The 15149-nt window shown below is 46.6% G+C and overlaps 1 protein-coding gene across 3 annotated transcripts in view; it reads left to right on the top strand.

Annotated features, from left to right (window-relative positions):
• The window catches only part of ACAD10 (acyl-CoA dehydrogenase family member 10), a 34923-nt gene continuing 19774 nt past the window's right edge, over positions 1-15149 (top strand). The window contains exons 1-9 of one of the 3 annotated variants that reach the window (XM_083453779.1): positions 1-93; positions 2329-2521; positions 4301-4449; positions 6333-6527; positions 8828-8986; positions 9113-9266; positions 11112-11253; positions 12469-12537; positions 14787-14968. In XM_083453779.1, coding sequence (XP_083309905.1) covers positions 2338-2521; positions 4301-4449; positions 6333-6527; positions 8828-8986; positions 9113-9266; positions 11112-11253; positions 12469-12537; positions 14787-14968 — 1234 coding nt within the window. In that variant the 5' untranslated portion in view covers positions 1-93; positions 2329-2337. Of the gene's footprint in view, positions 94-137; positions 428-2328; positions 2522-4300; positions 4450-6332; positions 6528-8827; positions 8987-9112; positions 9267-11111; positions 11254-12468; positions 12538-14786; positions 14969-15149 lie in introns of those variants that run through there. The other 2 variants (XM_083453780.1, XM_083453778.1) reach the window with 2 other exon arrangements.

A 15149-nucleotide genomic window follows, 5' to 3' on the forward strand; every position in this document is an offset into this window, starting at 1 on the left:
GGGGCTGTCGTGAGGACGTCGCTCGTCCCTCCTGCCCGTGTTCTCGCGAGAACCGCCGAGAGGCAGAAGCTGCTGCGAGGGACTCGACGCAAGGCTCGTCTCGGGTCAGAGGTCACCACAGCTGCTTTCTGGGGAGAGGGCGGAAGTGAGGGTGGGGGACAAAGGAGAGAAGGGCAAAATGCGGGGTGATGGAGGTTGTGGCCTCAGCTTTAGGGAAGGGGGTGTCAGGGACCTTGAAAATGGTCCTTTGCGCGGTGGGATTTGAGTCACTGCTGGTGTTTGTCTACTTTTTTGTGATCTCATGTCCCCCATTTTCAGGGTAGGTCTTTTGTTCTTAGGTTGCCCAACCATATAATAATAACAGTAACATGCAAATAATTCAGCAAACTAAAAGCAATACACAAATAGATGCTGAAATCAAACTGTTGTAAGTTAAAAGAACAAATCTGTTCAAATACAGTGGTGCCCCGCAAGACGAATGCCTCGCAAGATGGAAAACCCGCAAGACGAAAGGGTTTTCCGTTTGCAGAGGCGCTTCACAAGACGAATTTCCCTATGGGCTTGCTTCGCAAGATGAAAATTGACGAAAATTTTCGGGGGTTTTTTCCGCTCCAAAACCCCTTTTTCTGAATCGCTAAGCTGCTAAAAGCATTTTAGCAGCAAAACCGCTAATCCCTTAAGCCTTAAAAAGCCATTTTTAGCCCTTAAAATGTCAATAGCGCTAATAGCGCTACTCCGTCAATGGGCTTGCTTCGCAAGACGAAAAAACCGCAAGACGAAAAGACTCGCGGAACGGATTCTTTTCGTCTTGCGAGGCACCACTATTATTTATCCATTTCCTATTTAATATACAGTGGTACCTCGGATTAACATACGCTTCAGGTTACATATGCTTCAGTTTACAGACTCCGCTAATGCAGAAATAGTACCTTGGGTTAAGAACTTTGCTTCATGATGAGAACAGAAATCGTGCTCCAGCATATGTCAGGAGTGGTCTGATGGTGTTTCCTGCTTGGCAGGGGGTTGGACTCGATGGCCCTTGTGGTCTCTTCCAATTCTATGATTCTATGATTCTAGTAGCAGCAGGAGGCCCCATTAGCTAAATTGGTGCTTCAGGTTAAGAACAGACCTCTGGAACGAATTAAGTACTTAACCCAAGGTACCACTGTATATTTATTAACCCTGCTTTTCAGGAGATAGCTTTACAAAGCCACACACGTAAAGGGCACGTGGCTAAACGCAGTTTAAAACTTGTAAGCAGCACTGCCACTGCTAGAATTTCTGTAGCCCAATTAACATTCTCCCTGGAAATCAGCAGAAAACTACACCCCCTGCAATTCTGCCTGAGTATTGACTATGCTGGCTGGGGTTGGTGGGAGTTGTGAACAACTGACGCCAGACAGAAAGAGTGCACTGATACTGTGCAGATTTAAAGGCACAAAGTGATAGGGATAATCTTCAAAGCCTTATACCACCTTCCCTTATCCTAGACTGTTCATACCTTACGTGCCAGTATGCCCACAACCAGGTTGTTGGGCATGTGGTGGGTATTATTTTCAATGGCAACTCCACATTTGTGGAAACCTGATCCAATTATAAGATCAGACAAGACTCATTCTACAAGTTTTAAAGCTGTGTTTGAAAACATGCTTGTTCAGTAAAATTTGGAGGGCCACAGGTTTCTGATAAGAGGTGCGCAACCTAGCCCTAGGGAAGGAGCCACCTACATAGTCATGATAAATTTTTATTTATAGCTTACCACAGGAATATGGAACTTGTGGCCCTCTGGAGGCTTCTGGATACTAGATCACCACACAGAGCCAAAACATCAGATGTGCTTAGTAACCTGAAAGATGCAAAAGCTACCATTGTAAGAGAAACCTGTGCAGACAAGAAGTATCCCAAGATCTGGAAACTACAGTGGTGCCCCGCAAGACAAATGCCTCGCAAGACGGAAAACCCGCTAGACGAAAGGGTTTTCCGTTTTGGAGGTGCTTCGCAAAACAAATTTCTCTATGGGCTTGCTTTGCAAGACGAAAATGTCTTGCGATTCCTGGGGTTTTTTTCTCGCTCCCCACCCCCTTTTTCTAAGGCACAAAGCTGCTAATAGCCTTTTAGCAGCTAATCCGCTAATCCCTTAAGCCGCTAATAGCCGCTAATAGCCGCTAAACTGCTAATAGCGCAAACCGCTAATGGGCTTGCTTCGCAAGACGAAAAAACCGCTAGACGAAGAGACTCATGGAACGGATTCTTTTCGTCTTGCGAGGCACCACTGTACTAACTTGCAAGAAATCTCTAAAGCGTTTACTTTCCCCTTTATATACACAGTTCCAGAAAATGTGTGCTGGGCGGTTCTTCCAAGCCTTCTGTAACCACCATGTCAGGAGATCACACATCCTACAACGGTTCTGGTACAGACCTCCACACTCACTATGGAGAAATTCTTCAACCTGTCCCTATAAAGCTGTGATCTTTGATATGGGTGGTGTTCTCCTTCCTTCCCCAATCAAACTGGCAGCAGGTGAGTGTCTGTATCAGTGGCATTCCCATCCAGACTGATATTTGCTGATTGAGCTGCCTTAATATGGAATGTTATAGGGATGCGGGTGGCGCTGTGGGTTAAAGCCTCAGCGCCTAGGGCTTGCCGATCGAAAGGTTGGCGGTTCGAATCCCCGTGGCGGGGTGCACTCCCGCTGTTCGGTCCCAGCGCCTGCCAACCTAGCAGTTCGAAAGCACTCCCGGGTGCAAGTAGATACATAGGGACCGCTTACTAGCGGGAAGGTAAACGGCGTTTCCGTGTGCGGCTCTGGCTCGCCAGAGCAGCATTGTCACGCTGGCCACGTGACCCGGAAGTGTCTTCGGACAGCGCTGGCCCCCGGCCTCTTTGAGTGAGATGGCGCACAACCCTAGAGTCTGTCAAGACTGGCCCGTACGGGCAGGGGTACCTTTACCTTTTAATATGGAATGTAAAGTGGAATATTCCAAGTCTTTTCTCTGCTATGTAAAATGTGTCTTGTATTATTTTGCCCAACCCCAAGCCAGGGGTGCCTGCGCTTTCCCAGGGTTCAGTTGCCTTGGAATGAACATCACTGGAGACTGTGGTGTTCTGAAGATAAATTGTTTTGATTTCCATCTGAGCATAGGATGGAGGGGCTCACAGCATTAACACTCACAACAGAACTTGTTTCTTCATTGTCCCAAGCACACCAGCCCCCAATGAGGACACACAATTGGAAGTTTAGTTCATTATTGGCAAAGCACTCAATTTCACAAGCTGCTAAGGTGCAATAATCACATGCACTGCTCATGCTAAGTAGTTTGCTAGGCAACTTTTTCTTCAGACTTGTGGTCCGATCCCAGACCCTCCAGGTGTCCTTATTTTCCAGGAATGTCCCTGATTTAATGAAGCCATTCCAGTTTCTGATTTGATCTGGGAATGTCCCGCTTTTTAGGACATCGCTATTGGAGAAATGTTGGAGGGTATGGAGTTATCCAGCCGCCAAGTTGTCTGAAGGCAATCCTTTATAGGAAAGGTTTTTTTGTTTAATGTTTTATTATGTTTTTATATGTGTTGGAAGCCACCGCGTGTGGCTGGAGCAACCGAGTAAGATGTGTGGGGTATAAATGGTAAAATTATTGTCCCTATTTTCATTGGAGAAATGTTGGAGGGTATGCAGTCAGGACAGTTGGAAGAACAGGACGGACATGCCTTTTTCAGCACGTTTAAACCACCTCTTTTGACACAAGCACCGGTGACTTCTGTGTGGGATCTCCAGCTGCTCCTGTCACTTTAAGCCCCTTCTCATCCTTGGAGACAGTGGGAGAGGGGACAGATTTTAATGGCCCAACTCTCTCTGAGACCCTCTCTTCCACTTCTGTGACTCCCTGCACCTCTTTCCCTGCTTCTGACTTCCCGTACTCTTCCTCTTTCCCCTGCCTCACAGGTGGCACAGATCCCCACCCATTCCCCTGGAACATTCTCCTGCCTCGTCTGGTGACTCTTCCAGACACTTGCCTTTCCCTGACACCCATTAGACTTCCAGGGAAACCAGCCACAACTTGGTTTCAGACACATTTCTACGTCACCAGCTTCCAACATCAGCCCAAACTCTCACACACAATTCTACGATTCTATTCCAGACTTCCCCAGGCTGCATCATCCTTGATGTGACAGGTATACCCGATATTAGGGAACAACATTCCTTTCTATAGGAAACACTGGTGACTGGTAGGAAACCTTTCATGTCCCCGCCCCAATTATTAATGTTGGCTCCTCACCCATCTGCCTTCCTTTATGTAGACTGGGAGGTTCGGCACCGTGTGCCCCCTGGCACCATCAAGCAGGCCTTGAGATCGGGAGGGCAGGACGGACCTTGGCTGAGGTACATGAGAGGGGAGCTACAGCCAGCAGAGTTTCTGCATGAATTTGGAAAGCAGTGCTCCGAGATCGTAAGCCAGCTTTTCTGCTTGTTTTCTGTCACCTGAATAGGGGCCAAGTAGAAGGGCTCACATGCAGGGGCTGGAGAAACTCTGCCTCTGCCTCTGTTCAGCTAACATGGCTAGTGATCAGGGATTTAAAAAAAAATAATTTAATTTTTAAAATTGTATTAAAATAATTTAACATTAATACATACAGTGGTGCCTCGCAAGACGAAAAGAATCCGTTCTGTGAGTCTCTTCGTCTAGCGGTTTTTTCGTCTTGCGAAGCAAGCCCATTAGTGGATTAGCGGATTAGCGCTATTAGTGGTTTAGCGGCTATTAGCGGCTATTAAAGGCTTAAGGGATTAGCGGATTAGCTGCTAAAAGGCTATTAGCAGTTTAGTGCCTTAGAAAAAGGGGGTGAGGAGCGAAAAAAAAACCCCCAGGAATCGCAAGACATTTTCGTCTTGCGAAGCAAGTCCATAGCAAATTCGTTTTGCGAAGCACCTCCAAAACGGAAAACCCTTTCGTCTAGCGGGTTTTCCGTCTTGCGAGGCATTCGTCTTGCGGGGCACCACTGTACATATTACGAATATACAGACAAACATACATTGAATATAGTCCTTAAAAATATTCATACATACCCACACTCAATCCCACACATACTGGGAAAAGGAAGTATGTGATCAGGGATTGTGGTATGAAGTGTCCAGAAACGCCTAGAAGGCTGAAAGGTTCTCCACTCCTATATTGCTATTTATATTATTATTCTGCCCATCACCCTAACCTACAACATTAAAAATAGTTTAAAGCCACTTATAATTGCAGAAAGAAGATGCGTCCTAAAAATATGCATATGTCAAAAGCCAGCTGTGTCTTCAGCATTTGCTAGAAGCTTTGCCATGAATGTGCCAGACGTACCTCTGTGGGGAGAGAATTTCCCAGCTTAGGAACTGCCACAGAGAATGCCCTTTCCTGGGCCGCTGCCACCACCCCAAGCTTCTGAGGACAGTGGGTTGCCTCTAGTGACATTGGCACCCAGGAAAGAAGACTGTAGGGACGGGGTTGTTTGGTATTTAGGGTCGGAAACAATAACGGAAACATCCATAGGCAGAAATTGGGAGACATCTCCACCATGAACTGCCCAAGTGTCTTAGCACATTTGCAATTCAAACCTTTCACCACAACCCTGTTGGGTAGGCCAGGCTGAGAAAGTGAAGGGACAGGATACCCAGGCATAGTAGGATTTAAGGGTATAAGATTTAAGGTTTTTCTCTTTTCTCTGTTTATTAGATTGGAGTTTGGATAATTTTCTAGATGTTGATGGGAGGATAAGGCTTAAATGGATTAAGATAAATAAGTGAGTAAGCAGTGAAAGATGGAAAGAATTTGCTGACTTAATTAATAATTGGAATACAAAAAGGGAGGTGGGAGGAGGTCAAGGAAATAAGTTATTGAAAGATAGAACTCTGAAAAAGTGAAGTTTTTTAAATGTTTTTTTGTTGTTGTTTTTTGTTGGTGGGGTGGAGGGGTGGTGTTTTTATGTATTTTAAAAAAAAATATTTTTGTTTTCTCTCCTTACTCTATTGTATTTTGTCTTTTTTAACTTTTTTCTGTATTTGTGAAAACTGGAATAAATATTATTATTATTATTTTAAAAAAGGACACCCAGGCATGCTCAGTTCAAGCCCACCCAGAGAAGTTTTAAGAGGGAGGGAGCCCTCTGCTCTTTCTTCCATCTCTTCTTTAGCCGTTTCCAACCATTCGGTTCAACTTTCACGCTATAAAAAATGATTCAGTGTGTAGAATATGGCTTGGTATTATTGGGTTGTGTGGAACATTTGGCGTGATCTTTTCCACCCAAAGATGTTTCAGCCACCGTTTTCCTTTCTCTTTTGACCTCTTCCCACAAGGCAAACTCTTCTGTCCCAGTGGACTCTTTCCTCGCAGATTTGACCAGCGTTGGAATGTCAGAGCAGCTTCCCGTTATGACTGAAGCAATAAAGTGCATCCGAGCAGAAGGCCTGAAGACAGCCGTCCTGAGTAACAATTTCTATTTGCACAGTGGAGAAAGTTTTCTGCCCCTTGACCGGCAGCAGTTTGATGTGGTGAGTTCACAGCGTGCAACAGAGATTCCAGTTTTTTTTAAGGCTCTCTTCTCATTAGAGAAATCTTATTATGCTGCGAGAGTTTTGTGTGGCTCAGTGATTTGAGTGTCAGGCTAGGACCTGGGAAACCAAGGCTGAAATCCCCTCTTGGCAATGAAGTTCACTGGGTGATCTTGGCCCAGTCATTGCCTAACCTACCTCACAGGGTCATTGAGCTCCTTGGAGGCAAAGGTGAGATATAATTCCACTAAATAAATAGTGTACTGTATTTTTCGCTCTATAAGACACACATTTCCCCCTCCAAAAAGTAAGGGGAAATGTGTGTGCATCTTATGGAGCCAATGCAGGCTCCTTGGCTTCAGTGATAGCAACGCGAATCCTCCAAAGTGAGTAATAGTAGTGACAATAATAACACTGTATTTTTCGCTCTATAAGACGCACTCCTGTTGGGTTGGAAATAATTGGCAGACGAGTTGAAGGTGTCCATGTGGGAGGCATCTCCCAGCTCGAGGCTAAGAGAGTCCCTTTTATTGTATATTACCCCCATTGCAGCATATGCGCTTGGTGCTGATTGGATAAACGTGGAATACGTATACACACGTATGATAGGGTTACACACAGTATGATAGAGTTACACGCAGGCATTACATCTTACTACTAGAAACAGTACAGGGACATGCTATCTATGATATATAGGGGATGTTACGCAGGGATTATATAGAAGCACTTAACATTCTTCTAGTTGTGGTAATAAACAGGGGAAGTTTATAGTTAGATTACAGGGTCATGACATCAGCTTAGAGAGTTAGAGCTTTCCGTACCAGGGTACCGTACTGAAAGCACAAAGCGAGAACTTTCACCTACGCAGCGCCTCTGAGAGATATGCAGCAGGAACACAGGAAGGACAGGAAGAAACACATCCCCACTGGTCACATAGGATCCGGAATACACACTACACACTCCCCCCCTCCAAAAATTAAGGGGAAATGTGTGTGCATCCTATGGAGTGAATGCAGGCTCCTTGGCTTCAGCGATAGCAACACGAAGCCTCCGAAGCACAGAGGGAGCACTCCCTCCGCGCTCCAGAGGCTTCGGGTTGCTTTTACTGAAGCCTGACGAGCGAGAGGGGTTGGTGCACACCGACCCCTCTTGCTCTCCAGGCTTCAAAGATAGCCGCCTGAAGCCTCCGGAGCGTGGTGGGAGCGCTCCCACTGCACTTCGGAGGCTTCGCGTTCCTTTCGCTAAAGGGTAGGTGCCCTTTCAGCTAAGCGGGAGGAGAAATGGAAGGGGCTCCGTTTCTCCTGCCGCTTCACTGAAGGGGCGCTGAGCAGAGAGGGGGAGAATTTTTTTTCTTGTTCTCCCCCTCTAAAACAAGGTGCGTCCTATGGTCAGGTGCGTCCTATAGAGCAAAAAATACGGTAATCAGAAGACTGACGGGTGAGCAGCTCCACCCAGCTGCCACACTTGGCTTGCAGTGGGCGAGCTCTCCATCCCTATCATAGACAGTGATCCAATTAGAACATTGGTATATCTTACTTGCATTTAGTAAAGAAAGCTAAAAAGCTTGAAACTGCCCATTCTGCATTTGCAGTTACCATCCATTCATTGTGACTAATGAATTTAAGAAACACCCCGAAACAAGAAATCTCTGGCTTCCTTGTGTGCACCCAATCTAATTTTTCCTTTACAGTGGTACCTTGCTTCCTGAACTCAATCCATTCTGGAAGTCTGTTCGACTTCCAAAACGTTCGCAAACCAAGGCGCAGCTTCTGATTGGCTGATTGGCCCCGGAAACAATGCCGACAGCCGAAACGGACGTTTGGTTTCCAAAAAAGTTCACAAACAGGAACACTTACCGTATTTTTCGCCCTATAGGGCGCACCGTCCCATAAGGCGCACCTAGTTTTTTTGGGGGGAAATAAAGGGGGGGGAATTATTTCCCCCCCAGGCGTGGGCCCGAGCTTCCCCTGACCCCAGCCCCCAGAACAGGCAACTCTCCGCAAGCCATGGGAGCCCGGCGCCGGGCTCCCGCGCCTTGCGGAGAGCTGCGCGAAGCTTGGAGAGCGAGAGGGGTCGGTGCGCACCGACCCCTCTCGCTCTCCAGGCTTCAGCGAAAGCCTGCACTCGCCCCATAGGACGCACACACATTTCCCCTTCATTTTTGGAGGGGGAAAAGTGCGTCCTATAGGGCGAAAAATACGGTACTTCTGGATTTGTGGTGTTTGGAAGCCTGTTTGTTCGGGAGCCAAGCCGTTCGGGAACCAAGGTACCACTATATTTTATTGCCTTTTGTCTTCTAGATAATTGAGTCTTGCCGGGAAGGGGTGTGCAAGCCGGACCTTCGTATCTATGAATTGTGCTTGGAGAGACTGGGCGTTCAGGCCAAAGAGTCCATCTTTCTGGATGACCTTGGGCAGAACCTGAAAGCAGCTGCCCAGCTGGGCATGAAGACCCTCAAGGTGAGCAGAGGTGCGGCCAGGTCAAAGACCGTCACCGCCAGACTTGTAAACCAGCCTGCCTGACTCACCTGCTCCCCTTCCTTCCTGGAGCCCATGCTAGCTACTTCATCCACCTCTTTGTCTCAGGTTGACGACCCAGACTCAGCACTTCAAGAGCTGGAGAGCCACCTGGGCTTTGCCCTGAGATCGTTGGTTCCTTACACATGTTCCGTGAGGTCGGCAATGCAGATCCCCACAGCCCCTCTCCAGAAGTACATTGAAGGCATCCTGGGGGCTCCAGGTATAGAATCTTTCCCCCCTCCCCTACTGACAGATACCAGGATGAGGAGTACTGTTCTGATGAGCAATGGTGGGAGCCTCCCCCTCCCCCTGCTCATGACCAGGATCCTGAAGCTTCCCAGGAGCATTGGAGCAGTATAGATTTGGAGCGGTGGTTTGCAGAGGGGCATAGTTCTGAAGACAAAAGTTGGGACGAACTGGGGGGGATGAACAGCAAAGTGAAGAAGAACTAGAAGAGAAAGAGGTAACAGGCTCTCTCTCACTGCAAAGTGTCCAGCCTAGCAGTCCAAGGTCACGTAGGGCAGATAAGGTGGCTACACAAAAAGAACGGTGGTTGTGAGATCAGGTTGCAAGGTGTGGAAGTGACTAGGGGGGAAGTAGGTGGAAACCTTAATTGGGAGCACCTTCATTCCGAGAATGGCTGATTTGTTCTTTTGCTGTGATCATTAAAAACTCTTTAAATGGTAAGCGGCTCTTTTCGCTTTGTCCTGCTTATCTACGGCCAAAGGGGGGGAGGCAGCCGAGGCCCCGAAGCCTGACACCTGCCCTCCAATATTATGGCATTTTGCACATTCCCGCTTTGGTTGCCCTTCCCAGCTATAAAAGATTCAGATCTTGAAAGTGCCAGGACATTCTTTGCTACTCTTCTGTCAGCAGATGACTTTGTGTTCTATAGAGACACAGCATTGTGTAGTGGTTAGAGCAGGGTAAAGGTAAAGGGACCCCTGACCATTAGGTCCAGTCACAGACGACTCTGGGGTTGCGGCGCTCATCTTGCTTTACAGGCCAAGGGAGCCGGCATACAGCTTCCGGGTCATGTGTCCAGCATCACTAAGCCGCTTCTGGCGAACCAGAGCAGCGCACGGAAACTCAATTTACCTTCCCCCCGGAGTGGTACCTATTTATCTACTTGCACTTTGACGTGCTTTTGAACTGCTAGGTTGGCAGGAGCAGGGACCGAGCAATGGGTCGCAATGGGATTCGAACCACCGACCTTCTGATCGGCAAGCCCAGGGCTCTGCGGTTTAACCCACAGCGCCCCCCGCGTCCATAGAGCAGGGTAGGGGACCCTTTTTCAGCCCATGAGCCAGAAACCTTTGTGTGGAAGCTTCCAGGGGCCAAATCCCAGCAGTGAGGAGGTCCAGAGGCCACATTTATGTTTGTAGAGCAGGGTACATGCCAAAGCCAGAGGTTTCTGTACACCCCCCCCCCAAAATATATCAATCCCTCATCCAGGTAAAGGAAGAAGCATTATCACATTTCAGGGACACCTACCATCCAGGCAGAGGGACGCGGGTGGTGCTGTGGGTTAAAGCCTCAGCGCCTAGGGCTTGCCGATCGAAAGGTCGGCGGTTCGAATCCCCGCGGCGGGGTGCGCTCCCGCTGTTCGGTCCCAGTGCCTGCCAACCTAGCAGTTCGAAAGCACTCCCGGGTGCAAGTAGATAAATAGGGACCGCTTACTAGCGGGAAGGTAAACGGCGTTTCCGTGTGCGGCTCTGGCTCACCAGAGCAGCGATGTCACGCTGGCCACGTGACCCGGAAGTGTCTCCAGACAGCGCTGGCCCCCGGCCTCTTGAGTGAGATGGGCGCACAACCCTAGAGTCTGTCAAGACTGGCCCGTACGGGCAGGGGTACCTTTATCATCCAGGCAACCTTCACTCAGCCTCAAAGCTCCCTGAGATGCATCGAGTCTGTCACCTCTCTTTTCCCACTCTCTCCACCTGGCCTACCTGACAGTAGGTTGTTATGAGAATAAAACGGATGGGGGCAAGACCACAGACACCTTTGTGAGCTCCTTGGAGTAAACCCAGTTTCGTTCGCTAATGGCTCACGCTCCCATTTTCAGGGCCTCTGGTGCTACGGCAGTTCAGCCACGGGCAGTCCAATCCTACCTACTACCTCAGGTTTGGGGATCGCCAGTTCGTTCTGAGGAAGAAGCCGCCAGGCCCCCTCCTTCCCTCTGCTCATGCTGTGGAGAGAGAATACAGGTGAAAAGTCTAGCAACTGCCTCCATTCTAGCTCAAAATAGTGGTAAACTGACGTATCGGATTAGCTACATATAACTTGGTGGAAGCAGGAGTATGCAAGCCTTTGAGTTTCATAGTACAGTGGTGCCTCGCAAGACGAAAAGAATCCGTTCCGTCTAGCAGTTTTTTCGTCTTGCGAAGCAAGCCCATTAGCGGATTAGCGCTATTAGCGGTTTAGCGGCTATTAGCGGCTATTAAAGGCTTAAGGGATTAGCGGATTAGCTGCTAAAAGGCTATTAGCAGCTTAGTGCCTTAGAAAAAGGGGGTGGGGAGCGGGGGAAAAAACCCAGGAATCGCAAGACATTTTCGTCTTGCGAAGCAAGCCCATAGCAAATTCGTCCTGTGAAGCACCTCCAAAACGGAAAACCCTTTCGTCTAGCGGGTTTTCCGTCTTGCGAGGCATTCGTCTTGCGGGGCACCACTGTATTATTTATCAGGCAGAAGGAGTTCTGTGTTATTGGAAAGTGTGCAGTCTTTCACTTAACATAAGTTGCACAGATTTAAATGTCCAATTTTGGGGGTTTGTTTTCCCCTTGTGTTTTGCTGCTTGGGGTCTCCATTCAGTCATTCTTGAACACTTGAGTTTTCAAGCAGCAGCTTATGAATCACCCTTTTCAAAAAAAGGACAGGGAGAGGCAGAAATGCTAACTGTTTGTTTATTCATTCCCTTTGTATATTAGTTGCTTTTCGAGGCTAAGCCCTCACAAAATGAAGCACAAAGAGAAATAAAAGCATCAGAAGCTCAGGCGGAGTGTGAGAGGTACAGAATTAGACCACCGTCCTAAGCTTTCATGAGGAAAGGCAGCAGTAAAAAAAGTAAAAGTTTAAGGCCTTCTTGGATGCCAGGATTTCAAGGGAGGCAAGCAACTGTTAACTGTAGGAGAGTTCCACATCCACGAGGCCACCACCTGCAAAGGCCTTGCCTTGTGTGCTGGTCAAGCTAACAGATTTCACAAGCTCGACCCACAAGCAAGATGTCAGGCAAGGATATTGGATTATAGGCAGTTTCTGAATTGGGACAGGCAGTCCTTATGGTAATTAATTTTTTTATGCAGTGGTACAATGTTATTTTTAATGTCTCTTGTATAGCTTCTCACAGTCAGGTTTTTAAAAGAAATGTAAGCACACTCTAACAAATTCTTCCAGCGTTAATTCTGGCCTCCTTTACCCTGGCAGGGTTTTGAAGGCTGTTGCGGAGGCTGGTGTTCCGGTTCCTAAAGTCCTTGCCTTATGTGAAGATTCAAGGTGCATTTATGGTCTGTGTGTGTGTGTGTGTGTGTGTGTGTGTATTTGAGAATGTATCACTGGGCCTGTGTAATTTTCTTTTAAAAGATATTTATTGAAATTTCAACATATTACAAAAATAAAAAATGAATAAAAAGAAAAAAAAAATACAAAGTAAAAACAGTTAAAAAACAGATCAGTCTTTCCATATCTTATCTTTCATTTGCTTGTTTCCCTGACCTCCTCACACCTTCCTTTCTTGTATTCCAGTTCAATTAGTTAATTCAGCAAATCCTTTCCCTCTTTGATTTTATCTTAATCTTTTATCTTAATATACTATAGCTTTAGATTATCACCTGTTAACAACCCATTTTTACATATTCCTTTATAACGTTGTTGCTAAAAAACCCCCACTTAACTTCAATCCAACATCATTCTAACATTCATTAATTTTGCAGTATTTCTGTAAATAGTCTTTAAATTTCTTCCAATCTTCTTCCACCGACTCTTCTCCCTGGTCTCGGATTCTGCCTGGGCCTGTGTAATTTTCAGTCATCTCATAAACTCTGTACGTTGCTGATTGTAAAAAACAAACAAATAAAAAACCTCCCAAAGCAGCTTAAAAAAAGAGAGAAAACAATAAAATTATCAGTAAGAACCCTTATTTAAAACATTCAAGCAATAATGAACATCAACGATGGGCTAAAGACAAGATGGAAATACATGTCCACATTCCACTTATCTGAGTTGACTTGTGGCAGCAGAAAGGTTTTTAGCAAGCGCCGAAAAGAGTGCAGTGAAGTGCCTGATGTCAATAGGAAGGGAGTTCCACAGTATGCTGCCTAGGACCCTCGTACCTACGGGACCGCCTCTCCCGGTATGCCCCACGGAGAGCCTCAAGGTCCATATATAGCAACACCCTAGAGGTCCCGGGCCCTAAGGAAGTCAGATTAGCCTCACCCAGAGCCAGGGCCTTTTCAGCACTGGCTCCGGCCTGGTGGAACGCTCTGCCTCATGAGACCAGGGCCCTGCAGGATCTGATTTCTTTCCGCAGGGCCTGTAAGACAGAGTTGTTCCGCCTGGCCTTTGGCTTGGAATCAATTTGATTCCCTCCCCCTCTTTCTTTTTCCTTTCTCCTCCTGTGATGAGGCTGCATTTTAATATTTTAATATTTTAATATTGTTTTTAAGTTGTATTCATTCAACTTGTTTTTATTATTGTATGTTAGCAGCCCTGAGCCCGGTCTTGGCTGGGGAGGGCAGGGTATAAATAAAAATTATTATTACTATTACTATTACTATTATTATTATTATTATTAGATTGATTTATTACAAATTCAGAATGGGTATTATGTGGCACTTGTAACGGTGCCCATTCCGCAAATTGAAGTGGTTGTGTGGGCATATTTGGGGTGAGGCGATCTTGCAGGTAAACTTGTCCCAAGTTGTTAACGGCTTTATGTGACACCTTCAACTTGGCCCAGTAACGAGTTGGTAACCAGTACAGGTGTCTGAGCGCAGGTGTTATATGCTGAAAGGGTCTTGCTCTTGCCAGCAATTGTGCTGCAGCATTCTGCACTAACTGCAGCTTCTGAATCAAGCACAAAGGAAGCCCCACATAGAGTGCATTGCAGTCACCCACTATTGAAGATTCACCTCTCTCTTTTTTTATATATATAATATTTTATTAAGATTTTCACATAAGAAAAAAGAAAAATACAAAAGTAATAAAGAAAAACAATTAAAAACAATTCAATTTTCATAATATATCCTGCATTTGCTTACTTCCCGGACCTCCCCTCCCCTCCCCTCCCCTCTTTGTATTCCAGTTCAATTTATTTATTCAGCAAATCCTTTCCCTCTATCCTATCCTTATCTTGGTCTTAATATCTTATGCCTTTAAGTTTTCATCTGTTAACATTCCATTTTTCCATGTTCGTGCCATTGTTACTAAAAACCCCTTAGCCTCAATCCAACATCATTCTAACATTCATTAATTTTATAATATTTCTGTAAATAGTCTTTAAATTTCTTCCAATCTTCCTCCACCGTCTCTTCTCCCTGGTCTCTGATTCTGCCGGTCATTTCCGCCAATTCCATATAGTCCATCACCTTCATCTGCCATTCTTCCAAAGTGGGTAATTCTTGTGTCTTCCTGAAGATTCGCCTCTCAAAGCCCTTTCTACTGCTGCTCAAAGCAATCAGTTTATTGTGGTCACAGACCTGCAGTTTTGCTGATGTCCTTGCACTAACATCCTTGTGTCGCCCCAGTATCATTGGCACCCCATTTTACCTCATGGACTACTGCACCGGACGGATCTTCAAGGACCCCTCCCTCCCAGGACTGGAGCCCAGCCAACGGACAGAGATTTACACCGCCATGAACAGAGTCCTCTGTAAGATCCACAGTGTGGACATCAAGGCGGCTGGCCTGGAGGATTATGGGAAACATGGTGCGTAAATGGCATTGCTTTTCTCACATTGTGAGGGTATGGAACTGTGATAGCCCTCAAGATGGTAGTTAGGCTCCCAGATCCCATCAGTGCTAGTGGTCAAGGACGGTGGGAGCTGGAGACTGATAACTTATCCCCAGATTTGACCTATACAGTGGTACCTCAGGTTACATACACTTCA

Source organism: Podarcis tiliguerta, assembly GCF_965153285.1.
Source record: "Podarcis tiliguerta genome assembly, chromosome: 8".
Classification (NCBI taxonomy): Eukaryota; Metazoa; Chordata; class Lepidosauria; order Squamata; family Lacertidae; genus Podarcis; species Podarcis tiliguerta.